Raw genomic sequence first — 27,982 nt, forward strand, 5'->3', positions numbered from 1 at the left:
TTGAAGCTTACCGGAATCCAACAATCTAAACACTCTGGCAGCAAAGCAGAGCGGTATATGGAAAGGGAGGGCCCCCAAAAAAGCCCAAGTATGGCGGAGGATGTCACCCAGCCGTCTGAATACCCGTCAGTGCAAACGCCAGCTCCCCCGACAATGGCAAAGGATACTGTGGAGGAATGAGGTGAGGACAGTAAAGTAGGGAAGCAGAAAGTGGGAGGGGGAAGGAAACGAGGGAAGCCGGCGGGAGAGAAGTGAGGACAACAAAAGACGGCCCTGGCCTAGGGAGAGCAAGAGCGTCGATCGGAAGCAGCCATGTACCGCTGGTGGGAAATTGTGGTAGCGGCGGTACCTGCGAGTCGGCCGGTGACCGGCGCACCGGCGGGCACCCAACGACGATGCGCGAGTAGTGCAGCCAGCGGCGGGCCATGTCTCAATTGGCCCAAGCCAGCCCTCTCACCCAAGACACCCCACGTCCCTCCTTGCTTGGGCGGTCTTTCGCTGGATTTCTACTCCAGCAGCACGTTCCTGTAGACGGCCAGGCTTCCCAGGTGAGCACTCTGGCATCGCACGGGGCCCGGGCCGGGTTCGGCAGGGTGCATGGGATGGACAGCACCCAACAGGCCGCCGTGACGTGTCTCACCTGGCTGGCTGTCTGTGCAGGGCTGCCCACCGCCTTTCAACACTGCATTTGCATCTTGCTCACACGCCAATGCACATCAGAGAGGCCGTCCAATAGCTCTTTGTCTTCTGGAACATGGCTGTCCCGGGCGGCCGTGGCGGTCACTGACACAGGTCCATGCCGTAACTGTCCTGGATTAGCCTTTTGCTAGGCCTGGGCAAATTTTGAGGTGGAGACTGGACGGCCTCTTTTGCCCCTCTGCTGCGGGCGCACCTTAGGCAGGCGGCAGCCTCCGGGCGGCAGAATCTATTGGCCTGCCCCGCAGTCTGCGCCCCGGGTGCCCCTGCAGCAGCACCCACCCTCGCGCCTGCCTGCTCACCGCCTGGCACCCAACCCCGGCCAGGCAGGGATCCCCAACTTTGCTCGCTCTTGACGTGCCAAGAAGGGGGCCGCTGACATAAACAACCTGTGTTGTTTCCATGGCACATTCTCACTCTCTCGCCATGGCATCGAGAGAGTCGCAGTGCTACACTTTGAGCAAAGAGGGTTCGAACGTGGCAAATGCGAATTTGAGTCAGTTGGGCACACCTGCTCTCAACCGGTAGGCTTGTTCGTTTGCAAAGCTTGCTCCCGGCCTCGTCGGCACGTTCACGTGTCTCAGGCTTGTGCAGAAACTGCATGCAAGTGTGGGAATCACTCCAGCACACACTCATAAGATACTCGTGGCCAGTGGCGTCGGCAAAGATGCCAAATGCCAGCAACCATCAGCTATGGACCTCTTCGACACGATTGGGCATTCTCAGATCCGGAGCCCCCCTCAATCTCCTCCAGTAGTTGCTCCGTTCCACAACCTGCCGGTCGAACACAAACCACCACTTCTCAAACACGACCTGCCCGACCTCCCAGGCCATCGGGTCATACACGTCCCCGCCCCAGACACGCAGGCCCTCGCTCGAGTCCTCCATGTCATAGGCCAGCTGTATCACCGCCATGGGGCCCTCGGCCACGGCAGCTGGCTTCATCGAGTCCGGCAGCGCCATGAGGAGTAGCAGCCGGTCCCGCACGCTCGGCCACGGCATCAGGTCCAGGATCGGGTGGTGCGGCACCGTCGCCTGCGACTTTGTAGGCTGCCACGAGAGCGGGAGCATGCTGATTGCCAGCGGCGTCATGGTGCCGTCGGCGAACGACGAGTTGGCATCGATGCGCCACATGCGGTCGCAGCACTGGATCCGCTCCCCAATGCGTGTGCAGGCCCGCAGCAGGATCAGCTCCGTGACCGGGAGCAAGTAGGAGTCTGGGAAGTCTTGTTCAAGTTCCTGGTGTGAAGTATCTGTGCTGCTCGAGCTGGAACCCCAGGATAGACTGCTCGCAAGGTCGCTCTGGTCCGCGAAAGGGCCCAGCTCGGGCAGGCCGATGAAACAATTTGGGTCGGTCAATGCACATGCTGCGAGGGCAGCCTCGTCTTCACTAGACAGCTGGGATGTGTCGAGTGTTGTAAGCGATTCGGGTGTTTCCGAGAGGCTCCCGCCAAGCTGTAGCAGCGTCGGATCCAGCGTAGGCTGCGCATTGCTTATTTGCAAGAAGTCAAGAGGCCAGCCCTTGGACGGTGACGATATGTGTGAGTCAGGTGCAGAGCAGCTTTGTAACGTCTCTTGCGTTGCACCTTCAATGCCGACAGCTGGTGATGCCGCCTCCACTGAGGTATCTTGGGAATTCCTTTGCGCAGGTTGTGTCTCTGGAAGTACCGTGTCGTTACCTGGATGACTTGGGGGGGAACTTTGAATGGGTTCACGCGCAGTCGTGTTTTTAGGCTTTGACTGCCGCTTGCGCTCTCCTGTACGACGCCGTCAGCAGCCATTTTCGCATGCGCACTCTTGGACAACCCACTGTATCGCCTCTGCGCGAGGACATTCAGGACGCGCTTCCGCTCGGCGGCATCGTCGTTGATGTCGGGGACGTCGAGCGGCGTAGGCGGCTTGTGAAGCCTCTGTCTGGTCCTCGCTCTGGTCTGCGATTCTGGCGAAATTGTGGTCCCATGTGCCACGGCCATGACTTTATTATTGTTGGCTGCTGAGCTTTGTGGGACACCGGCTTGCCGTGTGGACATCCTTGTCACTGATGTGCGGAAAGCGGATATCTCGTGGTTGATCTGAGATGCTATGCTGGGTGAGTCAGCAATTGCGATGCAACTTCAGCAGCTGTTCCCTGGTGGGGATGAAACATAACAGCTAAGCATGACGGCCAGTTCCAGAGGACAAGAAAGGCTTCTTAAATCTTCTTGGTTGTCGCTTGAAGAACGAGTACCTTGAGCTGAAATGAGCTCTGGAGGCCATAACGAGTGAGCATAACGCACAAGCATAACGGGCTGAACATCATTTTATGGGACGAAACAGGGTCGAAAAGGTGGGACTCGGTGCGGTCGGTGTCAGCCTTACACCGTCTGGATTTGCTAGATTAGACTGTGAGACCACATCCTTCTGGGATCAGCTGCCACCCTTTAATGGGCGGATTTTGAGTAACGGCACAGTGTCAAGTCTATTACACCAGACATGCGTCGGCGTCCACAGCCGCACTGATTTGAGGGGCCCTGCCGTCGATCACAGATCCTCGTCTCCACATCAATGGTTGATGGGAGTTTACCTATCTCGTGAAGTGCTTTGCTCAGAATGAGATTGAACCTGCATCTCGTGGGAGCATCAATGCTCTCATTTTTGGTGGGTTTCATATAGGAGCAAGGTCTATCGCTCGAGAGAACTGGTATGATGACAGGCGAATGAATATCGCCAGAGATCTGCAGACACATGTGAGATCGTTGTGATTCGACCGCGTAATGGCATGGCAAGCATTATATCCACAACACCTTGTTTCTTAGTCTTGTTCCGACAGCATTCTGAGCTCAAGGTCTTAATCCATTTCTGACTCTCTGGCGTGTGCGTACGAGCCATTCCTTCTAACTTCTGAAAGCGACAAGTCCCATGTCGTTTTCCCTTTCTGCACATTGCGGCCTCGTTTCATAAGGCTGTTTTTTCTCCTTCCCTAACATTTTGCAAAGCACCAATGCGTCCGCCCATCTACTTCGCGACATCATCCTCGTTGGTGATGTCGTGCGCAATGCCCGCCGCCGCACACGCACCCATGTACGTGGCCGTCGGGACGGCCTTCATCATCGTGGCGCAGTCCCCGACCGCCATGACTCCGGGCACGCTGGTCTGGGGGATGGGCATTGCCGGGTCGCCCGTGTCGATCCAGCCGCCAGACGTGAGCTTCAGGCCGAGATCCTTGACAAAGGGACCGTTGAGTTCGGCATTGGGCATGTGTGCCTTTCCGCAAGGAACATGAGACAGTTAGCAACACTTTGGCATCGCAGCGTGCATATATAGAATGGAAAGCAAAGCAGAAAGCCAGATGGTAGCAATAGAAGCACTAGGGGGAGAAGAAGCGACTGACCATGAAACCCTCCTTGTTGACCTTTCCACCCGCGAGCGTGACAAGCAGCCCAGCATCGCCCTCGACATTGGGGTCCTTGTCCACGCGGACAATCTTGTCGTTGATCACGTGGAACCTCGTCGTGTCGCGCAGCTCGGCGCGGAGCTGTTCGCCCACGGCCTCGTCGCCGTTCGTGTACACGTTGACCGTGCTCGCCAGTCTTGCGGCCATCCGGGCAACCCCTGCGCCGTGCGGGCCGGCCAGCATGCCCGTGGCCAGGACCGCGGAGGACGGGTGCCCTCGCTCTTCGAAGCCGTGGCAGAAGAGGCAGTGGTATCTGTTGCCAGTCGTACAGGTTCCAGTCAGTATTCAGCGTTGGTAGGTCGTATACTCTGCTAAGGACGTGCCAAGACCAAGTAGGTGATTTCAAAAAACAAGGGACAGGGAAAGCGAACAGAGGGTGACTTACATGGTCCGCCCCCACAACTTCGTGTACCCGGGAATCTCCTCCTCGGGCATGACGTCCCTAATCCCGCTCGCCACGACGAGACGCCTGCTCTGATACGTCACGCCATTGGCGTCGACGGCTTCGAACCGCATTTTCCCGTGCTGCTGCTGTTGCTCCTCTTCCTGCACGACTCCGCCGCGGCTTCCTGTGCTTGCATCCACTGCCAAGTCCACAGCACCATTTCTACCCTTGGCATCTTCGGCCTCCTCGTCCGCTTCAAGAATCACAGCTGATGGCGCCGGTGCCGATGCCAGCTGCCGCACACTCTGGATCCCGACATCGCGGAACTCCACAGTGTGATACCGCGCGAGGAGATCTGCGCGGGCCTTGGCGCGGAATTCCGCCGGGTCCATGTGGTCCCAGCCGGGCACGTTGTGCATGTGTTTCGTGAGCCTGTTGCGGAAGCCCGCGCCAGAGGGGCTCGTGTGGTCGCTGAAGACGATGGCCGTGTACAGCTGCCGGGCTAGGGCCTGGGCGGTGGACAGACCGCCGGGGCCTGCGCCGAAGATCAGGACATCGGCTTTGATGATCCCGGATGCTGCCGCCGCCGCCGCTGCTGTTGCCATGGCTGCCGCGGTAGTGGGTTGGCGTTGTTTGCTGGTACTGATGGTTGTGGTGATTCGGCCTTTAATTGTATTGTCGGCTGTAACTTTGGAGATGGGACAGAACCGGTCCAGGTATTTCACAGGAATCTCTGGACTAAAATTAGATCGCGTATTCTGATTTGAGCAAGTGAGAGATCTGTTGTCGTAGTGAAGTGCGAGAGTTGACGATATGCTAGCCATGGATACAACCAGAGGCAGCCGCATTGTTATATACTCACCGAAGCCTCGGCCACTTTCCTTGCAAGTCCAAGGCTTCCTATCGGAGCTGTATCCATGATCAGTGCAACAGCTCCAGTTAAAGGCTATCTGCCTCTAAAGTGAGCGCACACGGAGACATCTTCTTATCCATCTCGGTTCTTGAGCTCCTGTATTGCTCGGGTACTAATCCCAATGCATGTATTCAAACAGATGGCAAACATGGAAGGATGCAGAGCCTAGTTCCTTACAACCAGGATAGCTGGTCTCCGTGCGCTATCCACATCAAGACTATTCGCATTAATTGGCTGACATGAACCTGTGGGAAATCTGCTCGGAGACTTTCCGCTGCCATGAAGCCGGAGACTTTCGCTGTGGCTGTTTTAGGCAAGTGACCGAACAAAACTGTGAGCGTTATGAGCCAATCACAGTTACCTATTCTGACGTGTTTCCACAATAGCATTAGCAATGTCTCCGGATCTCATACCCGCATGGTCCTTGCGACCACTTCAATCATATCATACTACACACTCGAACTGAATGGATTTTATGAGTCACAATCGATACATAACCGTCACTTTTATTTTTGGGAGCACATCGCTGACGCCATATCTGGACGTCGAGGAACCTGATTATCAGGGATCATATTGAAAGAGTTTGAAGATCCATTCAATTTCGTTATTCATAAGTCATGATAAATTTGTTGCGGAGCACCGTGCTCCTTGCGAATCAGACGCAACCATATTGACTCTGTAGTCCATCATAGCGCCAAGCCGGAAAGGGCTTGGCGACTGACGCGATCTCTGAGGAGCCGGCTCTGATACAGGTTAATTGCAACGCGAGCAGTACCGTTGAGACGATTCAGATTCTAGTGGCCTCCGCCGCCAGCAGAATGAACGGCATGCTCGTACGCGACGATAGGGGTCGGGTAGTAGAACGCAGCCACGGCAATGGCGACGTAGACAATGACACAAAGGAAGCCCTCGAGGTAGTTGCTCTTCTGGTCGCGGAGAAAGTTGCCGACCGTGATGATAGCCAGAATGAGGAGGATAATGTCAAAGATCTCAAAGTCAAAGTCCATGGGAACGTTCAGGCCCCAGCCAGCGATAACCACAAGTGGGGCATTGAGCATGGCAGTCTGGATCGTCGAGCCGATGCAGTGCGCCAACGCGAAGTTGATCTGATTGTCCCAGGCTTCATCGATGGCAGTGAGATGCTCAGCAGCCTTTTCGACGAGGGGCACAAGGATGAGGCCCATGAAAGGATCTGATACTCCGCCCTGGAGAACGATCGCCGGGATTTCGTGAACAAGAGCGATGGCGATAATCGAGACGAGCGCCACAGATACAGCAAGTGCAAGGATACACTCGGTCAAGGTAAGCTTCTCCTTGGCCAGATCCTTGTGGCCGTCACGATCACGGTTCTCGTCATGCTCAAAGACAGCATCGTAAAGACCGTGGTGAGTTCGCATCTAGTACATCGCATTAATCAATGGATTGAATCAAACTTGATGTACCCAGAGGTACCCAGCTCAGGGGGAAAACAAACCTGGAACCAGACGAAGACAGCATAGGCAATAAGCAGAAGGATAGAGACGACACGTGAGATCTGCGTAGTTTTGGTGGTGATATCTTGGACCGAAATGTCCACAGAGTCGCCACTAGCTGCATTGAGCGACGTGTGGAAGATGGTGGGAATGGCAAGACCCAGACCGCTATAGCACGGGTGTTAGTGCATTTTCATATGGCCGAAGGATTAAGTACGTACGCAATGAGGAGCAAGCCGCTGCCGACCTCGCTGATTGCACCATCAAACGTGGCTTCCTCATGCCGCATACCCGCTGCGAAGAAGCACAAGCCCAGGCACAAGAGCATGGTAGCAAGAATAGAACCAAGGATGGCAGCCTTAATGACATAGTACTGCCCTTCCTTGAGCAGGACTATGAAGAGAACGATTTCGACAATTGAGGCAATTCTGGCAAGGCATTAAAATGTCAGTGGTTCGAAATATGACCCAAGTAGTGCATGTGTGGTACTCAGTCCGACGTACGTTGTCTCGACGAGGACACCAGCCATGTGAGGCATTTTGCGAGCAAGTTCCTGTCCGGCAAAACCGATGAGGTTGGCACATGGAATCATGGCGATGTAAGCCAGGCTGAAAATGAGGACGTGGCTGTCGGGCATGGTGTATTTGACGGCGATAGCGGCAGGGACGAAAGGCCAGAGAATGTTGACTGCTCTGGAGAGGTAGCTTGTCGATTTCCAGACGATCTTGATGAACTTGAACGGGTTGACACCGGTTCGGCCGCTCTCGCCAGCAGGCTTGACCTTGACGGGGCCCTTCTGCTTGCGATGTTGGCGATGGTGCCCGCCGTTGGAGACATCCTGACGCGTGCGGGGCAAAGTCGGGTCTTGAGAGCTGCCTCTGTGCTTCTCACGATCCCTTGCGAGGGGACCGTCGTGGGCGCTTGACCGGGCCATTGTAAGCGTTGCAGCGTGAGGTGGTATGCTGAGGAGGGAGTCAAAGTCTGGCTACAAGGTCCAGAGCAGCTGTCAGTCGTATCTAGACTCCACAACGAGACGAAAGATTGCAAAGTCGTGTTGGCGATGTACGGCTTGGAGGCCCAAAGCAAGCAGTCTGCTGCACGAGAAGGTCAGGAACGGAAGACTACGATGATGGAGATAGGAGGAACGGGAGGTTAATATGCATCGCACATGGCACACAGATGGCATGGGGGTGAGCGGTGCCTGAGGGTGCGACATGGCCCCAGCTGCGACGATTGTCCCTCCCTCCCTTGTCGTCGACGACGCACACGCCGCTCCCCGAGCAGGAATTCCTGCTCAGAGCCCAGCCAGGGGCGGACCACCACGTCAACAGGCCTCCCGCAGCTGGGAAACAAGCACCGACTAGCACGAAATAAGCTTACCTTAAGGTAGGATGGCCTGGGCGGGCCCTGCTTGTGCTGCAAGGGTGCGCGAGCACGGCCCACGCTACGTCACGCTGCAGGGCCCCCGACAGGGCCTGGTTCACGATCCCGCCTCCAATCCGCCCAGCCAGGCCAGCCAGGGCACCAGAGGCCAGCCCAATCTGGGCACTTGGCCTTGGTCAGTGACGTGCCTGAGAGAGTATGCTCATCGGTGTGCCTTGGGATATCTTTCATTCCCCGCTCACTGTGCACACAATGGGACGCGACCCTTGTTGCATCAATTTCGATCCAGGCTGAAACAGGCCCTGCCACGATCATCGGCCCACGGGGAGCCGGATCAGCTCACACCGCGGAATGTGGCTCAACTGGGCTATCTAAGCGTACTGTACAGGCGGGCGGACTTGCCTTGCTGGGCAGGTTCGCCATGCACTGTGCACGGCTCCCATTGTTCGTCATAAGCATTTCTTGGCCAAAAAGCTTCTTTGAATCACTTGGTCTCGGCCAGGGACTTTGTATGTAATTAGCCAGAGACACATTGCAGACTGGACTGTCCGTGCTGCCCAGCCGTTCTTCAGAGCCAAGACTCCTGCAAACCAGCAATCTCAAGCTGTGCGGTACAGACCCTGGAAATGGGTAAACACCAACAATGGTCTCAAACGGATGGCAGCGCCCGAATTATTCAACTCAGTCCCGCAGCTCGCGGCGGAGCTCGAGCCGACCCACGAAGGCATGAGGCATCACTTACATTATTTGATGCTCGGTCACATTTGGGCTGCATGATTTTGTAAGCGAAACGGCATTGGTGCGTACCTGACTACCTAGGTACATACAAGAAATGCTGCGCTGATTGCACTTCAGCGACTGATTTCCGTCGCTCGTCGGCGGAACAAACCATCGCTCTGTCTCGCTATGTCCCGGGCCTTCATTCGGCCTGGACCCTTACCGCATCTCCGAAGTATACCTTTTGAGGATTCTCGCACGTGGCGTTAGACTCTCATACGCCCCCAGTCCAGCCAGCAGATATGTCCCGGCAAAACTTGTCTTGCACTTCGCCTGTAGCACATTCCCGACAAGAAAGTATACGTACAACCCCGAAGCTGTCGTCTGCGCAGGCCTGGAATTTGGACTTCGCATCCAGGAACAGACCAGACTTGCTTATGTAAGTGAGCGAGAGCTGGGGACAACGGCCCCACCGCGGGGCGCAAGCTTTCGCCGATGACATCAAAACTGGTGCCGCCGGACTGACTCAACGCTACCGTCCGCAGAATATTATTGACCTTCTCGGTCCAGCCAAACGCATTTCGGAGATACCTGTTGTCCTCAGGCTCGCCTGCTATATATATCGTGGCTCCTGCCTTCGCTTAGGGCATGTCTAGGCGAACCCAGACCTCTGTACCACCGACAGGCATTTCAACAGCGCTGGTACACTGATTGCGACCCCCCGCAGTCCGCAACTTCCGCCTTTGGGACGAGTGCCAACACGCACTGTCACCCGAGCCAGTCCTGGTCGCGAAGAGCCGGGCCCGGAAAAGTACGACTGGCCGAACATCCGGGCTACAAACACCAAGATGTGGTCTAAGGGGTCGCGTGGAGGGGCAGGCAGGAACGGCCTTGCCAAGCCAGGCGCCGGCGGCTTCGGCGGCTTCGGCGGCTTCGGCGGCTTTTCGACCACGAATGCCAGCAATCTTTCATACCTGTCCGACTTCACCGACTACGCCTCAATATCCGATCCCAATGTCATCATCGCCTTCAAAAACATTCAAAAACGGGACACCGCCACGCGGCAACGTGGCGTGGAGGAGCTACTGTCCTATGCGCAAGCACACCCGCACTCCAAGGACGGTGGTGTCGAGGATGCCGTGCTCGAAGCATGGGCCCAGGTCTACCCCCGCGCCGCAATCGACAATTCAAGGAGGATACGAGAGGTGGCACACAACGTCCAGTTCGAGCTCATGAGCTCCGCGCGCAAGCGGGCCCAGAAGCAGATCCCCCGGGTAGTCGGAACTTGGCTTGCGGGGACATTCGACAAAGACAAGGGAGTCGCACGTGCGGCCTCCGATGGCCTCACCGCAGTGTTCACAAGCGAGGAGAAGATCTTACAGTTCTGGAAGAAATGCCAACCGCAGATTCTCGAGTATGCCACGAGCGCTTTGAGCGAGACGACCGACAGCTTGAGCGATGAGCGAACCACGAGCCCCGACGACGCAGAGACAAAATACCACAGAGTCATATCATATAGTCGCTCCCTCGTACTGGGGCTTCTTGAGCGATTGGATAGCTCGGAGACCGAGGCCTGCGACTCAATGTATCGCGAATTCTTCGAAAACGAGAGTGTTTGGGCCGGCGTGCTCACGAACGACGTTGCCGTACGGCGACAAACATGCCACCTCCTAAGCGTCTGCGTTGAAAACCGGTTCGATCAGATCAAGGCTGATGCTGAGCTGATCAGCAAGTGTTTTATTGCCGAAGGCCTCAAGAGCTCTCAGCTTGGCTCCGCCACCGAATACGTCACTGCCCTGGGCACACTGACCGGGAAGCTGCCGAGTGCCTGGACGACCGACTACAAGAGTAAGAAGTCCGTGGTGTCGCGGCTCAAAAGCTTTCTTGAGAAAGGTTCTCAACAGAGTGGCAGCTCGTTCTGGGCAGCCCTCAGCGGCCTTTTGGCATCGCTACCCGTTGGCGTACTGCCAACGACCATCGAGGGTGTGTCCGGGATCATCCAGGCGCTTCGACAGGGTTTGTCCAGCGAACTTCGTACGAATGCGATTGAGGCGTGGACGTGTTACATGAGTGTAGCCAAGCAATTCTTGAGCATGCTGGACACGGACGAGGCACGCGTTGAGTTCGTGCAGAAGCACATTTTCCCAGTGTTTGAGGCGTATCTCTATCCTAGCCCAGAGCTAGCTGCGTGGGCATCGGCATCTCTGCCGCTGATTCTCATCAAAGCATACACAACAACCACAACCTCATCCTCGAAAGCCCTTCTCGACGCCACGAAACAGGAATGGTCTCGCCTCCAAGAAACCTTCCTTCAACACCTCCGAAGTTCCTCCCCAGAGGCCTCTAAGGACCACAACAGCTCGCAGCAACAGATCGCAGGCGAGGGAGACCGATGGTTTACGCTTGTCGCCAATCTTTTGGTGGCCCACGAAAGAACACAAGGATCTACGCGGCCGATACCTGACCTTGTCAGCGATCTCTCCTTGGACCTGGTACAAGGGTCGCTCAAGGTCCTGCAGACACGGAACTGGAAGACATTCGGAGCTGCTGCAACCTTGAAGTCAGCTTTGAAATCAACCCCGCAGCTCTTTGGAGGATCTTCGCCCACCACAGACGAGATTCTCGACGTGTTGAAGCAGTCAACCACCACCGACGTCGGCGCATTACTGCACACACAATCCGCTCAGTACATGTTGTCCGCCCTGTGTCTCCTTGTTGACGTGAGCACAAGACAGAAGGATTTCAACGACATCTGGACAGCCACAGTTAGCTCGTTATTGGAAGCTGATGACAAAACAGCGGCGATCTCTGGGCTTGTCGAGCTGCTATCCACCAAGAAAGTTGCTCCGTTGGCGCAGTCCATGAGCGATCTACAGGAGTACCTGGTCCGTGAAAGCCTGAAATGCGCGCTTGAAAGAGAAGCCGCGGGTTGGCCGTTGCTGCAAGCTGTCATCGTCAATGGCACCATCAGTGATGCTGCCGCACAGAAGCTCGTGAAGGAGCTCGTCTCTCGCATCGCTAGTGCCTCTGGTTCAGCCAATACCGGGGTTGTGCAAGCACTCAATATCATTGCCACCAAAAACTCGGCGCTCTTATTGCAGGACGAGGAAACCCACATGGCCATGATGACTGCGCTTCTGAGTATTTCTGAGCGTGAAGGCGGCCATGCCGGTGCCTCTGAACTACACGAACGCCTCCAGGGTGGTAAAAGAAGTAATTCTCGAGTCGTCGGACTTGTTCAGAACAACATCAACGATATTGGGCCGGACTCACTCACCATTGCCACTCTGGTACAGCAAGCCCTGCTAGTCCGCGACTCGGCGGACGACATAGAAATCAGCGCTCTCCTTCCTGAGCTCTCGGTGTGGAGACAGGAGTTGTCCATCATTGCGCAGGCAACTCCAGATCTTTCATTGGCTTTGACCAGCAGCCTGGCTGGAGCCTACTTCTTACCGACGCTCGAATTCACGCCTCCTGGAGGCCAAATCCGCCGAGATCAAAATGGTTGCTCGATTCCCGGGCGCATGGCGATGTATATCACCAAGCTCTTCCCGACCTCCCTTGATCTTGAGAAACTCTCTACAGACGTGCAGGCTGATATCCTGATACTTCTCGGGATCACGGCGGAGCTAGCGGCTGACCAAGTTACTATGTCCAGCACGCACTCTGTGTGGGCGTCAACATCCGCTGAGTCAATACAAGAAGAGGTCAACGAAATGGTCTCTTCTGTGCGAAGGACTTTGGCTGCCGTTTCTGAGAAGAGTAACGGGTGGCAGGAGGATTCTGGGTCGATACAAGCGCAAGTGATGTCTCGCCTTGTTAGCAAGCTTATCGAACGCACACACACGCTTGACACATTGGCTCTCTACTCGGCGAAACTGCTCAACGAGATTTTTGCTTTCTTGACTGAAGCACAGGGTGTCCGGAACGACGCAGAACAATGGCTGACGGCTTCCGACCTCTTGAAGGCCTCCCCATCGAGTGCTCTCGGTAGCGCTGCGGTGCTCTCTGGAATGGGTCAGGCTCTCGCTAGTTCGAAGGTCGTCAACACTTTCTGCAACCGTCTCGTTTCAGAGCTTGCTGGTGCCAAAGTTGGTCAAGAGAAAACGATGATCACAATTGTTCTGTTCAACATCTGCGCGGAGGTATACCCGACGGGTGATCTCCCTGTGGCTAATAACAGACTTGTGTTCGCGGTGAGGCAGATCACGACTTGGCTAGAAAATCCAGAAGACCTGGATGTCCAGCTCTCGTCAGAGATATGCTGGAGTTTGCGGCACCTGTTGCCTTGCATCAAGGATGTCTACGGCTCCTATTGGGGAAAGGCCATTGAGTTCTGCTTGGACCTGTGGGCCAAAGATCCCTCACAGCCGCTGAATGGACGCCTCCCTGCCGTTCACGCTTCCTTGCGCCTGATGTCGACACTGGAGACTCTTGACGAGCCAAATGATGATCTGGTTGACGTTCTGGAGACGACCTCGGAGCGCCGTTCCGCCGCGACAGTAGCCCTCCTGCACGCTCCTCGGGACGAACACACACAGCCGTTGGACATTGTTGACGGGATGATCTCTCGTCGTGCGAACAAGATCCCTCTTGCTCACTTGAAGGACATTTCCGATTTTTACAGCCTGCTTGCGAGCGAGTCGCGGACGCTGCAAACGACAGCCTTCTCAATCTTACACCGAGCTTTACCCACTTCGCTCGAGAATCTGGCCGTAGACCTACTCCTAGAAAAGAAAGCAGCACGCCTACCTGATGAGTTGCTTTCTCTCTTGCTGGAGGCACCTACACTCGATGCCTACACAGACGAGATGCTTGCGCGATTCCCCACAAGTATCCGGTCGTACTTGTTGGCATGGCACGTCATCTTCGACATCTTCGAAGCTGTGCCACACAAGATGCGCGAAGACTATGCCGACCATTTAAAGCAGGCCAATTATGTCGGACCCTTGATGGGCTTCACCTTTGATGTCCTTGGGCATTCTGCAGCGCATGCACTGAATCTGGATAAGGCCGGCTTTACTCCGGAGCATATCCGCAGCTATGATGTTCAAGTTGCTGAATCCGAAGACGAGGAGAGGAACATGCAGTGGCTGCTTATCCATCTGTTCTTCTGCACCCTCAAATACCTGCCTGGACTCTTCAAGACGTGGTTCAAGGATTGCAAATCGAAGCAAACCACCATCGCAGTGGAGGCTTGGCTGGTCAAGTACTTCTCGCCTCTGGTTATTGCTGATGCTCTCGACGCTGTTGAGAAATGGGCCGCTGACCAGGAAGCACCGTCTAATGACGAGCACGAGCTGACAGTCAAGGTCAGCCGGACCACCAGGGACCTCTATGTAGGCTACCCGGTTGACGAGGTGGAAGCGTCCATGACCATCCGGCTTCCGAGCAACTTCCCCCTCGACAACGTGACAGCAAGCACGATCCACCGGGCCGCGGCGTCCGAGAGGAAGTGGAACTCTTGGCTGCTGACCACCCAAGGCATCATTGCCTTCTCCAACGGCAGCGTCATCGACGGCATCACCGCGTTCCGGCGCAACATTGTGTCCGCCATGGCCGGGTACACGGAATGTGCCATCTGCTACAGCTTCATCGGCAGCGACCAGGGCGTGCCCGACAGGAAGTGCCGCACGTGCAAGAACCCGTTTCACCGTACCTGCCTGTTCAAGTGGTTTGCCACATCCAATAACAACACGTGCCCGCTGTGCCGGACCGCGTTTGAGAGCATCGACATGGACAGGACTAAGCGTGGTGGCTCTTGGCGGTAGGGTAGTGTTGAGGCCGCGGATTTGATCATGCGATTGGGGGGGGGGGGGGGGCCTATATTGCTTGGGATAAACTTGGGTAGACAAAAGTGGGAGTAGATATTCGCCATAAGCGTAGAAATGGATTTGATGATCGTCCTCTATAGCATCTCGCTTCAATCACGAAGTTTACACTTTTCAAGTCTTCATCAATTGGCGTTGAGCCAGATAAAAAAAAACAGTGAAATTTCTTTACTATGTCTAGGGTATATGGTTTTCGCCGATTCCAATAAACACTTTTCCATGCTCCTCTTCCTCCTCAGGCAAAAAGGGTTTTCTCAGCCGAGCAAGCTCACCATTGGCTCCGGCCAGGAACCCCACAGCAGCGGTCTGTCTCCGAGCCGGGCGCTCACGGGCGCGAGGATCTTGAGCTTCTTGCGCTTCTCGTCGACGTCGGCGACGTACACGAAGCCCATGACGTTGGCGTCGCGGATGGTGTCGGGCGGGTCGTGCACCGACGCGTACATGACGGCGAGGGTGCAGTTCTGCATCATGAGCGAGGGTTCGACGCGCTGCACTGTGTCGTCGCTGGCGGGCGTCATCGTGGTGTGATGATGCTGCTGCCCACCGTTGTCGTTGTCGTCATTCAACGAGCCTGTATTGGTTGATTGGATCGGGTTAGCCTACATTGTACATAAGGGGGAAAATATGTGAACGAGTAATGATGCCCGCGGGTTACTTCGGCGCGCGGTTTTACGGCCGCTGATGCAGGAAATGTTCGTCTTACCTTCATTTATCCGCCACAGCGACAGCGCGGCAAAGTCGACCTGCTGCGTGAACGGGGACAGGGTGTTTCGCGCGTCGCCGAAAAAGTACTCGCGGATGGCGGCCTCGCGGACCTGCTGCATAAACGTGGCGTCCCGCTCGACGACGCCGCCCGACTTGTCGAGCCCGACGACGGTGACCTCCTCGTCCAGCGTCGTCCGGTGGCTGCCGAAGCGCTTCTGCAGGTCGCTCGTCATGCGCTCGGATCCGAGGACGACGATGATGTTGATCGAGAACTCGGCCACGATGTGGGCGAGGGCGTCGTACGCGGAGCCGTCCTTGGCGGCGCCCGGGTTGGCGATGCCGGTCGTGTCGATGAGCATGCCGGCCGCCCGGACCTCGGGGTCCTCGGTGAGCCGGGCGGTCGCGCTCACGGAGAGGCTGCTGCAGACGCGCTTGTACAGCTTGGCGTTGTCCTCGGGGTGCTCGAGGCCATAGTAGTACGAGAGTGGCAGCTTCACGGGGATCGGGCTGGGCCCGCTGGTCGGCGTGGACCCCCACTCGGTGGTGATGTCCATGAGCGTGGCGAAGACGGCGGCGCTGAGAGTTCCGGGCAGCGCGAGCATTCCCTCGCTGGGATCGGTGCTGACCACCAGCGGCTGCCGGTCCATGCGGGTGGCCCAGCCGGTGAGGGTGCGCACCAGGCTCGTCTTGCCGGAATTTGGCGGTCCGACGACGAGAACGCGAGGGCCCATGGCGTCGGTGTTGCCGCGGGCATGGCGAGAGGCGGCGGCGGAGCGGAGGCCCTCGAGCTTAAAGTGCAGGTTGACATGGCTGACGGAGGGCGTCTGGTCGGCGGCGGAGGGCTCTGCGGTGTAGGCGTCGAAGGAGCCCTTGGGGCAGGCGACCTCGAGGGAGCAACCGTGCCAGGTGTTGATCTTTGACTTTGTGGCGGTGAAGGAGTAGGCGTTGCCCGGGGCGAGCTCCGTGCCGTCCTTTTCAGCGGTGCCGGAGACGAGCTTGATGGTGAGCTCTGAGCCGTGGGGGACTTCGAAGCGGTACTCCCAGAAGGGCTGGAGATCTTGGATCTGGCTTGCGCCGGCAGCGGAGGCGGCAGCGGCGGCCTGTGAGGGGGCGTCCTGGGGGATAGAGGTGGTCACGATCAGTCAACTAGAACGGCCCAGCGGTGGCGGGAGTGACGAGCCCGCGATGGGCATGTTGGGCGACTTACCACTGGGGCAATCTGGCCGAGGCCAGGAATGCCGGGGATGGACATGATGGCGGTGTCGCAGGGTGCTCAGCTCATTGCTCCGCCGGTGTGACTGCCGCAGTGAGGCTGGCACGTGCGATTGAGCCGGGAGAGAGGACGTCGTGGTGACGCACAGAGTGAGTGGGTGGTGCAAGCTGTGAGTGATAGTCTGGAGGTGAAGCTCTGTCAAAGCTCCAGGGCCTGCTTGTGTGTGGGGGGAGCATATCCACGGTTTAAAAGCGGACCCCAGCTAGCTCCAGGATTTCAGTACTGGACCACCCACCTGGGCCGCGACAGCGTCCTGCTCGACTCACGATCGAGCCCATGCCTACCTAAGGTACGTAGCAGATGCAAGAATGCTTGATGTTATACAATGAGGTCCAGCGCGAAGCACGGCACGGCCTCGTTCGTCTTAGTCTCGACTCTCAGTGCTGTTGTCCTCGCATGGTCAGGGGTTCGACGACTTCAAACCATCATGCCGCTTGGCCCGCGACCCAGATGCCACATAAGAATGGTTTCTCCTTTGCCATCCGACCTGCAATGCCACCATGATTGAGCTTTCTTGTGTCCAGCAGACCTGAGGCGGCACTCAGCTCGACTCACAATATGGGAGCCGCACCTTCCATCCCCACGGACTCATCCCGCACCGTCCAGGTCATCGGCGCCGGCTTCTCCAGGACCGGCACCGTGTCCATGCAGATGGCCCTCGAGATCCTCCTCAAGGGTCCCGTCCTCCATGGTGGCACGCAGTTCATCACTCGTGAAGATGGTAAGTTTTTCTGCTCCTGGCAGTCCCAACCAGGCTCTTGGTCTCGGTCATTCTTCTCCCCCCCATGTAGTCAGGCTCTTGCTTTCATGAAAGTCCCACGGGGAAAACACATGTTTGTCTCGGATATTGTAAATACTACACGCACCCAATTTTGAAACCCCCAAGCGACATTAACTGACTTGATTGTTCCTTCTGTCCGCCTCGTAAAGCATACTGCAAGACTTGGCTCTCTGCCTACCACGCCGGGGAAGCCTGCGACCAGGACGCGGTCCTAAAGCACGTCCGGAACGGGACCCGCGAGTTCAGTCGGCACGACTGACCTCCCCACCATCGACTACATCCCCGAGCTGCTCGAGCTGTACCCGGACGCCAAGGTCGTCCTCGTCAAGCGCGACCCGGTGTCCTGGTGGCGCAGTGCCGACGAGCTCCGCGGCCAGATCGCCCTCTGGTGGCTCCGGCTCGTCATGTGGCCGGTGCCCGGTTGGCGGTGGCTGCCGTATCTCATGGACGAGTTTGCAGCGGGCATGAATGAGCTCAAGAGGCGGCCGCGGGGAGACGGGACCGGGCTGTTGACGGTGGAGGAGGCTGCGCTGGGGCCGCGTGAGTGGTTTCCCGTCTCTTTCCTCTCGATTCTCCTCCATTTTGCACTGAAGCCCCTTCCCTCTCTCGCCTTTGAATAAGGTTCTACTCTAAAGGCAGACTAGCTGACTTGAAACCCTTCACACAGACGCCCTGGAGAACTACTACCACCGCGTCCGCGCCTCCGTGCCAAAGGACCAGCTCCTCGAGATGGAGCTCGGCGACGGCTGGGAGCCGCTGTGCACATTCCTCGGCGCGCCCGTGCCCAACCAGCCCTTCCCGCGAGCCAATGACGCCGCGGCCTCGGCGGAGACGGCCAAGTCCGTCCTGGCGCTCGTCGCGCAGGTCTGGGTCGGGATACTTGGTGCACTGGGGGGGTTGGTGTATTTAGGGACACGAGTGTGGCATGGGCGGCACTTTTGAAGGAAACATGCCAGGGTTTTGGGGAAGGGTGAGCGTCATTTCCCATCATAACCCCAGCTACTCTAGACATGTTTCTATACAAGCTGCAGTGTAGAATTACGGACATGAAAAACTGAACAACCTCGTTAAGGACGATCTCGAGGCAGAGACAACCATACATACAAATATTGGTGAAAAGGGTAACCAGCAGTCCTCGCTCACCACGGCCCTACGGCTTCTGGAACCGGTCAAAGAACGCCATGATGATGGAGCTCGCGTCAATGTGCGTCGGCCACTGCCCGGCCGCGATCTGCGAAAAGTTGATCTCGGTCGACGCCCAGCAGTGTCCCATGCTGTCGATCTTGTAGTGCTCCATCATCACCACCTGATCGTCACCCCCTGCTCCTCCTCTCCCTCCTCCTCCTCCTCCTCCACCCCCCGACGCACCGCAAGACGACCATCGATGGTGATGCACATCCCCGCCGAACCCATCCTCCACGGTCTCTGCCCCGCAGCCGTTCCGCTCCGCCCAGTCGGCAAGCCAGTCCGTCAGCGGGGGCAACTCGCCTCCCGACCCGGTCCCGCCGGCGTAGGGGACGCTCGTGTCGGCGCCGCCGTGGAAGGAGAGGATCGGGAGCGGGGTGCGTGCTGGTTGACACTGTGCCACTGCCGGCGGCGGAGAAGAAGACGCACCACTACCGGAAGGGAGGTAATAGTACGCGCCCGAGTGGGGAGCGAACGCGGCAAAGTGCGCGGAGAGGCGAGGGGAGCAGGCTAGGATGTTTACGAAGCCGGCGCCGTTGGACATGCTGTATTTATGGGAATTGCACCGAAGAGGAGGGGCAGTGGTTAGTGGCGGGCGTTTGAAAAGGGATTTCGATCTCGTATTTTCTCCGATGATTGGGGAAACAGAAGCAGTAGGGGGGTGTGTGTGTGTGTGTGTGTGTGTGTGTGTGGAGATAGGTTGGTGGAAATGATGTTTTCCACACGGAGGTTGGAGGTTGGAGGGTGTAGAATGTATGGTGGTTGCGATGTGACAATGAGCTAGGCGGTGATACAGCCGTCAACATCAACGTGCAGCTTGCGTGCCTTGAATTTCGCGACTCTAAGTTTGGCAAAGTCTGCCGCCTTTAGAGCCTCTCAAGATGCAGATACTCTGCCTCACGTTGACATAGACACGGAAGTTTCATGGGCAGTCTTTCCGCTGCGGATTCTAGAACTCACCCAGTGGCATAGATCCGGCTGTCGTCGATGCAGTACTCGGCTCGCAGGGTATCGAGTAGGTCTGAGACGAACTGAAGGTCCTCATCGACAGAGACGGCCGAGTAGCTGGCGCCTGCCCATGAGCCCTGTTGGTGATATATCAGAATGTGCTGTAATTGATAATCTCTAGAAGGGGAAAGCAAAAAGATCCCTTGGCTGCTTGACTTACATCGACGCCGTCGGGGTATACCATGATCTTCTGTAATTTCATATTAATTCCGGGTCAGTATGGCAGCCACGACACCCAAAACAAAATAAAAGGGAGCAATACCCCGGCACTGAACCGATCCTCGCTCATCTTGGTATCCAGCTCGAACCACGTCCCGATGCTCTCGGATCCGTGGAACCCCAGCACCACCGGGTACGCGGCATCCTTGTCATAGCTGCCAGGTAGCTGGATCGAGTATTTCCGCTCGCGGCCGCTGCTGGTGAGGCTGTGGAAGTGCGTCAGGCCGTTGAAGTAGTGAGTCTTTCCGCAGCCGGCCGTAGTTCTTTTGACATTGTCTTGGTGGTGATTTCCGGGGGTGATGGTGGTGGTGGAGGGAGTTGTTGTGCCGACGGCCGCGCCAGCCACGATGGTGGGCTGCAGGAGGCTTGCAGCGAGCAGCCAGGATGAAAGTTGGGGGCCAAACATGACGGGCTAGTATGAATACCCAATGATAACGAAAGACGGGCGGAGCAGGACTTCAAGGTCCTCGTGCTGGCAGAGTGTTGCTAGTCTAGGACTCGAAATTATTCTGCGTACACAGCGTGCTTCGTGGATATTCTCTGGCAGAGAAGGAGAGGACGGCCCGCGAGGAGAAACCTGCCTCGCGCATGCCACTTCATTCACTATTCTACGCGCGCCCGGTGGCGATGGGTTGCATTGTGACATAACCCTGCAGTATTCAGAGGTGCTGCTGCAAGGCACTACCGCCAGTGGAAGAAAGGCCTGGGCAGGGGCTTCGGCACAGGGTGATCGCCGAGCAAAGCAAACATGTCCAATCACGACGTGTAAGCGAGCTCGATATTCATGCTCGCCTAGGACTTGTGCAACAACCCCTGTCCAACATCCCACGGTTTGCAGCGACCATGGACGATCTGCAGATACTCAAAAGACGGGAAGCAGTTAAGACGGCCAGCCAGCCATCGATCGGTGGTACCACGCGCCGCTGTCGCATTCGATTCCGATACCGTGGTACAGCACAAGACAAGACACATAGTGTTCGACCCCAATCTCGAATCTGCGCCACATCCGATCTCTAAAATCTGACATGCAGGGCTCGGACTCGGCCCCCCTTTGCTTTGTCGCCGGCGGCAGGGGGTAGTGCTATTGGACACAGTTACGACGTAGCGTGCTATTGTGGGTGCTATTTGAGGTGCCGGCGTCTGTGGTTGACCACTCAGCACGCCAGACGGCCAGCACTCTGGGACCCGTGCGGGCCGCTCGTGGCGTGCTAATGCTCTGACATGAGCCCCGGAGGCCCTCCAGACTTCCGGCGGAGCTAAAGCAGCGCCCGGAGAAACCATCTTGCCCCCTTAAGCCACAGATCTGGTAGTGCTGGGGTGGTATACAGTGGTGACCAGCCAATCTCCCCGGTTTCTGCGAAGCTCATCCCGGTCCAGTGGTTCCACCTGTCATTACCGGGGCAGGTTTGGGGCGCAATAGTAGTTGCTGGGCCCGTCGGCTGCTGGCATGGGTGGGCGACCCGGCCTTGTTGAACATGGCTCATGGAGACAGCCCAGATCGTTCTTTTTATCTGTCGTGCCCGGCATGATCTCCGGCTGCTGGTCGTGATCCGTCCCTGTCGTTCCCTCCCTTCTTCTTTCTTTTCATTTGTCCACCCTGAACTGTGGCCTGGGAACCGGCCGAGTAAACGGCCATCGTTAGAGGCACAGCGACAGGCCACGACTGGCATCGGAACTCGCGGCCATGTCCCAGAGTGAGTACTCCTTCGCTTACTACCTTGGGGCTGGGAAAAGCGGGCTATTAGCCAGGCACTGACACGCCTCTCCTCGCGAAATAGTTCCCGGCTCCCCACCGCCTCAGTATTCTGACAACGGGTCATCGCTGCCCGAGGTCGTGAACCCGGGCCACTACCCGTACGCCGATGCGCCTCAGGTTGTCAACTCGGGACCCCAGCACGCGCCAGAACTACACTACCAGTATGGCGGCCAGTATCAGCAGCCGCAGCAGCAGCAGCCGTACTATGACCAGTCACCCGAGGCTGTCTACAAGGCAGACGAGTACAAGGGCAGTGCGGCAGGTGGCACCGCGGCTCCTTATGAGGTGACTAGCAACGGCACGGCTGCCGGGGCAGGAGCAGGAGCAGGCGGTGCCGGTGCTGACGCATCGGCGAAGGGTGCCCCTTTCTGGCGGAGGAAGCGTGTGATGCTGGCTGCCGCTGGTGTGCTGGTGCTTGTCATTGTCGGTGCCGTTGTTGGCGGCGTCGTGGGAAGTCAGAAGGCAAAGTCGTCCTCTGGATCCACGTCGTCGTCTGCCAATGGCTCTGGCCCGCCGGCTGTCGCAACCCCCTCGGCGCCTTTGCCATCGAGCACCCCAAGCGCTACGGCGGTCTGGACTCCAGCCAGGCGGCCCGGGTCTGCAGCATCGACTAGCAGAGGTATGTCAAAGACTTGGCCTGTGGTAGGAATCTCAGAGTCATCCTAACACGGCTCGCTCTGCAGGCAACGGGGTCTTTACACAGGGCATCCAGCTCTTCTGGCAGAACGAAGGCTCCACGGACATCACTTACAGCGTCTACAACAACGGGGCAGACTACGGCCCGCTGAACAAGCTAGAGCTGTCGCGGCCGCCCAAGAACGTGACCTCGCTGGCGGCGACGTCGTGGTTCGTCGACAACAACAGCACAAAGGACGCCATTGTGCAGCTGTACTACCTGCTCGAGACCGACACCAGCGGCAGGCTCGACATCGCCATGGCCGACCTGGTGTGCACGCACAACCAGACGTGCACGGAAAAGGGCACCACGCTCATCACGGCCAACGCGACGGCCGAGGTCGACACGTTTTCCGACATAACCGCCGTGTGGCGCCGCGACCAGGAGAACTTCAAGTACAACAACCGCGTGTACTACCAGGCCAAGGGCTCGGGCAACATCATCGAGCTCAGCGGCGACTCGGCGACGACGACGGGCTGGGGGGAGAAGGACCTCGGGGTGCAGGCCCAGAACGGCTCCAGCCTGACGTCCGTCTTCGCGCCGGGCTACACCATGGAGCTGTACTACTTTGACGCCACGGGTAGCATGACCGAGCTCATCACCACGGACCACTGGGCGGACCCGGCCGCGATCGACGTCGAACCGCCCGCTGGGGCCCGCGGCGCGGGCGTGCTCGAGGCCTGCTGGGAGCCCTCGACCAACATCTTCCGCATCTACCACGTCACCGACAAGGGCGCCATCATGGAGTACGACAGGGACGGCGTCGGCTCGCAGTGGGAAGGGGGCATGTCCCCCAACGGCCAGACCGTGGACAGCACACTGACCGCATCGTCGTGGGACGCAGAGGTCAGGCTGTTTTATATCCAGCGGGACGAGATGCAGCGGGCCACGCGGGGCAAGACGTCGTGGAAGATTGACTTGCTCAAGGACATTTGATTCTTTGCGTGTTGCCTGGACCCCCCCTACGATGGAGCACTCTTGAGAAAGGCATATACATATGGCTTAAGCTTTAATACGAAGGGGAACTTACTCTGTGTGTGTGAAAGATGAAGAGCTCCAGTTTAATTCACACGGATACTTGTTACTCCAGCCCATTGAGATGACGTTGAGAAAGCCAAAAAAGGGACGACATCGACGGCACACGGGTCTGGTGTAAGTCTCCACATGCGAACAAAGGTTAGTGATCTAAGCACACTGATGCAGAACTATGTCAGCTCCTTTTTGCAATCAGTTTTATGTGTAAAAAACAGCCGGGTTTGATTTGTCGAGACAATGTAACATATCTTTCTCTGGGGCACGTAAGTGGTTCAGGCCAGCACTGGCTCGCCATGTTCACAAGCGTACTGCATGCATTGGCGGGTTAGCTTCCCGAATAACCGTGGAGTACAGGCAGCGGTTTGGTGGGTCTTTTTTCCTGGCAACGCTTTTCGAGCTGGTCCATCGCTTCATCACTAGGGCCTGGCAGCTTGCACTTCACAGCACAACTTGATCGCTGAGCAAAGAAACTAGACAAAGTGGTCTAAAGGGAAGAAAAGAAAGCCGGCGAAAAAAACGTAGAGGGAAGGAAAAGTAGAGAGAGAGAGAGAGAGACAGAGAGAGAGGAAAAGGCTAAAGTCATGGCCTCATCCACATCACCACCACAAGCAGGTATCCCGCCACAACAGCTGTCGCTGCCGCTGCCTGCTTTGACCTCCACGCCCCAGCGCCACCCGGACTGCTGCCTCAGCCTATCTACCACGCTGCTGCACATCATCGTCTCGCAGGTCAGGCAGGCTCTAGTGGCGTCGGCAGACCCGGCAGGGAGCTGTGGCACTACTCCCTCGCCAGATGGAGAGGGGCGGCGGGATCCAGATGATGTCGAGGCGGAAGCAGACGTGGAGCGAGAGGACGTGATTGCATCCATAGGATCTGGGTCCGGACTCCTCGAGGCGTGTCTGCAGCGATACATGGACGACATTGACGACATAGGCGACAGCGGTAGTGGGGACGATCCGGATAGCTGGGAGACCACCATCGTCAACACCGCCAAGAGGACGGCGCGTGGGAAATCGAGAGTAACCGTGCAAGGCGTCGAGGTACACCAGCTTTCCTCCTCTTCCTGGGCCTCTTCTTCTTCTTCTTCTTCACCCAGCCACGGGCGACAACAACACGGCCTGAACCGGTACCTCCCTGAGCAGAGCCGCTCGTACGTGAGGGGAACATGGGAGGTCTGGCTGGGCGTCGTGCTCAGCTCTGACGCTCTGGGTGCCGACGAAAGCCATAGCGGTGGCCGTGGCGATGGTTTCGGAAGCGTCGATGGAGATGGTGATGCCGACGACGACGACGACGACGACGACGACGACGACAACGGGGATGATGGTGTCAACAACGACGCATTGAGTGCGATTCCGCAACGCCGCGTCGTCGTCGTCGCCCTCATGTTTGTATACCCGCGCCTCCCGTCGCTGGTCCAAAAATACGTCGATACCGTTCTATCATCGAGAACTTCGCCGTCGTCGTCGTCGTCGTCGTCGTCGTCGTCGTCGGTCAAAGTCATCATATATCTCGGCCCGCGAGCTGACTGGCAAGACTTCCAGCCTTGCTTTGAGCGCCCGCCAGCAGCCAAGGAGGTCAGTAACAAAACGGTCGAGGTAAAAGTCCTGGAGGGGGAGGAGGCCGGATTGCTAGAGTACGAGATGATGGGCATTGTGTACATCCGGTAAATCAGAAGAAAACAGGGGGGCACACTTGGACAAGGGCAGCAGAGACCGAGGAGACTTGGTGTGCTGCCTCCATACTCTTTCTCGGCTCAACGCAAACAGCCGAGTAAATACTAAACACAACAGACGTGAAACCTTCCCCGAGCACGGTGAGGTCAAGACGTGTGCCGTGCATACAAAGAAAGTCATATCGGGCTCATTCTTGAGCAAAGTATATTCGCGAGTTTTATATCGCGGAGCATACCATTGTGCTTCACACTCTCGAGCAAGAGCCAGCATATCCTGGGGTATCTTTGTCCTGCCATGCGCGCTTATGATATCCAGTCATCTCCAGCATCATAGTCCATGTCGCCCTGATCGCGACCATGGCCCATCCCAAAGTCCCCATCCATTCCGTGGTCGCCGTCGCCATCGTCTTGGATCTCGCCGTCCTCAGAACCACCAGCCTCACTGCCCGCGTCGTCGCCGTCTGTCTTAGCAGCAGATCCCGCTGCTTGTTGCCTGCTAGCCGCCGCCGCAGCGGGCGTGAGGTTCTGACCCCACGCCAGCTCCAATTTCTCGTCTACGCCTGCCAGGGTGTTGTCCGAAGACGCGAGACCCGACATGAATTGCTCGGCCGTCTTGCGGTCCTTGAAGGTGATATGGGTGGCCTCGGGCTCCGCACGGATGCTCTCAAACTCGCCGACGCTCTGTTTGGATCTGTTAGTGTCATGGCAGATTGTAGACGGGTCCGTCAGATTCGAACTTACAAAGAGGTATTGCCGCAAGGATTCATCGTTGCTGGGCAGCGTGAAATCGGCACCAGAGACAATGACGACCTTGGGCCTCAGATCGAGCGAATACTGTGCATACGCCGCGTGCCGGGCCTCGATAGCGCCCGGTCCGCCGCCTCCACGACCGCCGCGCGGAGCGTAACCACCACGCCATGCACCTCGTCCACGGTAACCACCTCTTCCCCTGCCACCGCGACCACTCCAGGGTTGTGAATCTTCCTGGACAGCGTCCGGATCGATGCCCAACAAGTCGGCCTCGGCCTCCAGGGCAGCCAGCTGAGCCCGTAGCGCCTCCGTCTGCGCGCTGGACTTCCGCTCCGAGTGCGCCGACGGCGACGCAGAACGCAGCTTCGCGTCCAGCTCCCTCTTCTCGGCGAGATGTCGTTTCCGGCGGTCCTCGAGATCCTGTCTCTCCTTCTCGAGCTCCTTTCGTCTCTTCATCTTCTCCTCGTGGATTCTTTGTGCCTCTTCCTGCTTCTGGATGAACGCGTCCAAGTCAAAGTCGGCTTCCTCCGAGGCGTTGTTCTCGTCCTTGCCCGAGACAGTATCTGCCTCGTCCTTCTGCCAAAACACCTTGACAAATCTGTTGTCGAAAATAACCTTGGGCGAGCTCCAAGCCGCATTTGCCGCCTCCCAGGTCTCGAAATTGAGAACAGCCAGGCGCCTGTGTTCCTGTATCGTGATTTCCGAGATTGGTCCGAATTGCGAGAAGAAATCACGGACCTGCTCTTCAGAGAGGTTCTCCTTGGGGATGTTCTGCACGACAATCTTGGTTCGTGACCGATCGTGCACTGGACCATTGACGACGGCCACACTCGGCTTCCCTTTCTGTTTCTTAGACTTCTTGGAATCGTGCCCATTCGCTTGTGTTGTCCTGTCGTGTGGTTGTCCGTTCCGGAAGTTCATCCCCTGTGGTCCGAACATGGCCGCCATGGCCATTGCTGGGCTATTTGGGTCATAGTCGAGCGCCGCGTCGCCAGCCGGCGGCGGCGGCGGCATGAAAGACGGTAGAAACACCGACTCGTTCCCATGCTCCCACTTGCACTTGTGGCCTCGGGCACAGAAGCCCTTCTTGTCGTAGTCTCTGCAGCGCTTCTTCTTCTTCCGCGAGGACTTCTGCTGCCCAGGCGTCGCAAACGCCGTGGGGTCTGGTATGGGTATGCCCATTTGCTGCAGCATCTGGATATTCTGAAGGATCATGGCCGGGTCTATGGGAGGGAAAGCCTGAGTGTTTGTGCCGAAGCCGTTGCCGGGGCCGAAGTTCGGCATACTGCCGTAACCAGGCTGGCCATAAAGCCCGTTCGTTTGTCCGGAGCCGCCGTTGCCCAGTGCCCCGTTGTTTTGAAAGTCACTGCCAGTCTTCTGCAGCTTCTGGGCAGGCGCGCCACCACGGCCGGGCGCGTCGTGAAGGATGATGTCGACGTCGTCCTCGTCGCGGTCGCTGACTCTCCGCTTTCTTGAAGCCGTGCTGGACTTTTGTGCTTGGGACACGAATGGCGCCGCCGTAGGCGCAAGTCCAGCGGGAGGCGCTGGCGGCGCGCCGGGGAGGTATGACTTGTAGTTGATGGCCTGAAAGACATCGTTTGTGAACGCGGCCGAGTCGTCGCTGAGGAAGTCGGGGATTTCGGACTCGAAGAGCTTGCGGATGGTAGCCTGGTCGCTGTCGTGGCGCAGGAGGGCAAGGACATAATCGGCAAGGACGTCCGAGTCGGCGTCGGATCTGTGGATCAACAAGCGGGTGTCAGCTAGTCCTTGATTGTTTGGAAAGGAGGGAGACCAGAGCGACTCACGTGTTGGCAAGGCGCTTGACGATCCACGCCTTGAGGTGGCCTTCGTCCTCCTCGGCGAAGAGCATCGTGGCCGCCGGGATACGCGGAAAGGCGCAGCGCAGTTCGCGGAGGCGGGATGACGGAGTAGGAGTGTCGTCCTGACAAGAGATCAGAGTTTTGGCACAGTCACGAGGCTGGCGTGGGTGAGTGTTGGTTGTTTGATGCCAGGCGGCCTTGGATGCTGCTGTTCTTGGGTCGACAAAAATAACTGGAGCCGCCGTTCGGCCCCGGGCTGGCGTTGCGGCGCA

The 27,982-nt window shown here is 57.5% G+C and overlaps 10 protein-coding genes across 10 annotated transcripts; 4 read left to right on the plus strand and 6 right to left on the minus strand.

Moving 5' to 3' along the window:
* Nucleotides 1-1,093: 1,093 nt before the first annotated feature.
* Nucleotides 1,094-3,184, minus strand: B0I36DRAFT_122643 (uncharacterized protein). The gene is made up of 2 exons (XM_046148060.1): nt 2,507-3,184; nt 1,094-2,453 (listed from the first exon to the last, which is right to left on the minus strand). The coding sequence occupies exons 1-2, from the start codon at nt 2,724-2,726 to the stop codon at nt 1,384-1,386; spliced, it is 1,290 nt and encodes a 429-aa protein (XP_046013090.1). The 5' UTR covers nt 2,727-3,184; the 3' UTR covers nt 1,094-1,383.
* Nucleotides 3,185-3,513: 329 nt separating this feature from the next.
* On the minus strand, nt 3,514-5,119 carry B0I36DRAFT_384196 (uncharacterized protein; the record flags this gene model as incomplete). Its single annotated transcript, XM_046160987.1, has 3 exons — nt 3,514-3,939; nt 4,067-4,382; nt 4,515-5,119. 3 exons carry the CDS (start codon nt 5,117-5,119, stop codon nt 3,691-3,693), a joined length of 1,170 nt encoding a protein of 389 aa, XP_046013091.1. The 3' UTR covers nt 3,514-3,690.
* Nucleotides 5,120-5,988: 869 nt separating this feature from the next.
* Nucleotides 5,989-8,181, minus strand: B0I36DRAFT_323876 (uncharacterized protein). Its single transcript, XM_046154031.1, has 4 exons — nt 7,403-8,181; nt 7,121-7,327; nt 6,902-7,067; nt 5,989-6,824 (listed from the first exon to the last, which is right to left on the minus strand). The coding sequence occupies exons 1-4, from the start codon at nt 7,831-7,833 to the stop codon at nt 6,222-6,224; spliced, it is 1,407 nt and encodes a 468-aa protein (XP_046013092.1). The 5' UTR covers nt 7,834-8,181; the 3' UTR covers nt 5,989-6,221.
* Nucleotides 8,182-12,363: 4,182 nt separating this feature from the next.
* On the plus strand, nt 12,364-14,810 carry B0I36DRAFT_323878 (uncharacterized protein). The gene has a single exon (XM_046154032.1). The coding sequence runs from the start codon at nt 12,524-12,526 to the stop codon at nt 14,768-14,770; it is 2,247 nt and encodes a 748-aa protein (XP_046013093.1). The 5' UTR covers nt 12,364-12,523; the 3' UTR covers nt 14,771-14,810.
* A 165-nt stretch (nt 14,811-14,975) lies between these two features.
* B0I36DRAFT_323880 (Pre-mRNA cleavage complex II protein Clp1-domain-containing protein) lies at nt 14,976-17,020 on the minus strand. The gene is made up of 3 exons (XM_046154033.1): nt 16,743-17,020; nt 15,534-16,650; nt 14,976-15,401 (listed from the first exon to the last, which is right to left on the minus strand). Exons 1-3 carry the CDS (start codon nt 16,785-16,787, stop codon nt 15,085-15,087), a joined length of 1,479 nt encoding a protein of 492 aa, XP_046013094.1. The 5' UTR covers nt 16,788-17,020; the 3' UTR covers nt 14,976-15,084.
* A 21-nt stretch (nt 17,021-17,041) lies between these two features.
* B0I36DRAFT_422536 (uncharacterized protein) lies at nt 17,042-18,531 on the plus strand (the record flags this gene model as incomplete). Its single annotated transcript, XM_046162208.1, has 4 exons — nt 17,042-17,529; nt 17,739-17,809; nt 17,877-18,129; nt 18,257-18,531. The coding sequence occupies exons 1-4, from the start codon at nt 17,367-17,369 to the stop codon at nt 18,529-18,531; spliced, it is 762 nt and encodes a 253-aa protein (XP_046013095.1). The 5' UTR covers nt 17,042-17,366.
* Nucleotides 18,532-18,619: 88 nt separating this feature from the next.
* B0I36DRAFT_122673 (Alpha/Beta hydrolase protein) lies at nt 18,620-20,622 on the minus strand. The gene is made up of 4 exons (XM_046148061.1): nt 20,045-20,622; nt 19,943-19,972; nt 19,735-19,859; nt 18,620-19,319 (listed from the first exon to the last, which is right to left on the minus strand). Exons 1-4 carry the CDS (start codon nt 20,405-20,407, stop codon nt 18,740-18,742), a joined length of 1,098 nt encoding a protein of 365 aa, XP_046013096.1. The 5' UTR covers nt 20,408-20,622; the 3' UTR covers nt 18,620-18,739.
* Nucleotides 20,623-21,380: 758 nt separating this feature from the next.
* On the plus strand, nt 21,381-23,707 carry B0I36DRAFT_323888 (uncharacterized protein). Its single transcript, XM_046154034.1, has 3 exons — nt 21,381-21,695; nt 21,780-22,376; nt 22,441-23,707. The coding sequence occupies exons 1-3, from the start codon at nt 21,686-21,688 to the stop codon at nt 23,367-23,369; spliced, it is 1,536 nt and encodes a 511-aa protein (XP_046013097.1). The 5' UTR covers nt 21,381-21,685; the 3' UTR covers nt 23,370-23,707.
* Nucleotides 23,708-24,049: 342 nt separating this feature from the next.
* B0I36DRAFT_431528 (uncharacterized protein) lies at nt 24,050-25,135 on the plus strand (the record flags this gene model as incomplete). Its single annotated transcript, XM_046162585.1, has 1 exon — nt 24,050-25,135. One exon carries the CDS (start codon nt 24,050-24,052, stop codon nt 25,133-25,135), a length of 1,086 nt encoding a protein of 361 aa, XP_046013098.1.
* A 150-nt stretch (nt 25,136-25,285) lies between these two features.
* On the minus strand, nt 25,286-27,914 carry B0I36DRAFT_122718 (uncharacterized protein). Its single transcript, XM_046148062.1, has 3 exons — nt 27,696-27,914; nt 25,882-27,625; nt 25,286-25,821 (listed from the first exon to the last, which is right to left on the minus strand). Exons 1-3 carry the CDS (start codon nt 27,758-27,760, stop codon nt 25,444-25,446), a joined length of 2,187 nt encoding a protein of 728 aa, XP_046013099.1. The 5' UTR covers nt 27,761-27,914; the 3' UTR covers nt 25,286-25,443.
* Between the last annotated feature and the right edge of the window lie 68 nt (nt 27,915-27,982).

Source organism: Microdochium trichocladiopsis, assembly GCF_020744255.1.
Source record: "Microdochium trichocladiopsis strain MPI-CAGE-CH-0230 chromosome Unknown B0I36scaffold_5, whole genome shotgun sequence".
In the NCBI taxonomy this organism is placed as follows: Eukaryota; Fungi; Ascomycota; class Sordariomycetes; order Xylariales; family Microdochiaceae; genus Microdochium; species Microdochium trichocladiopsis.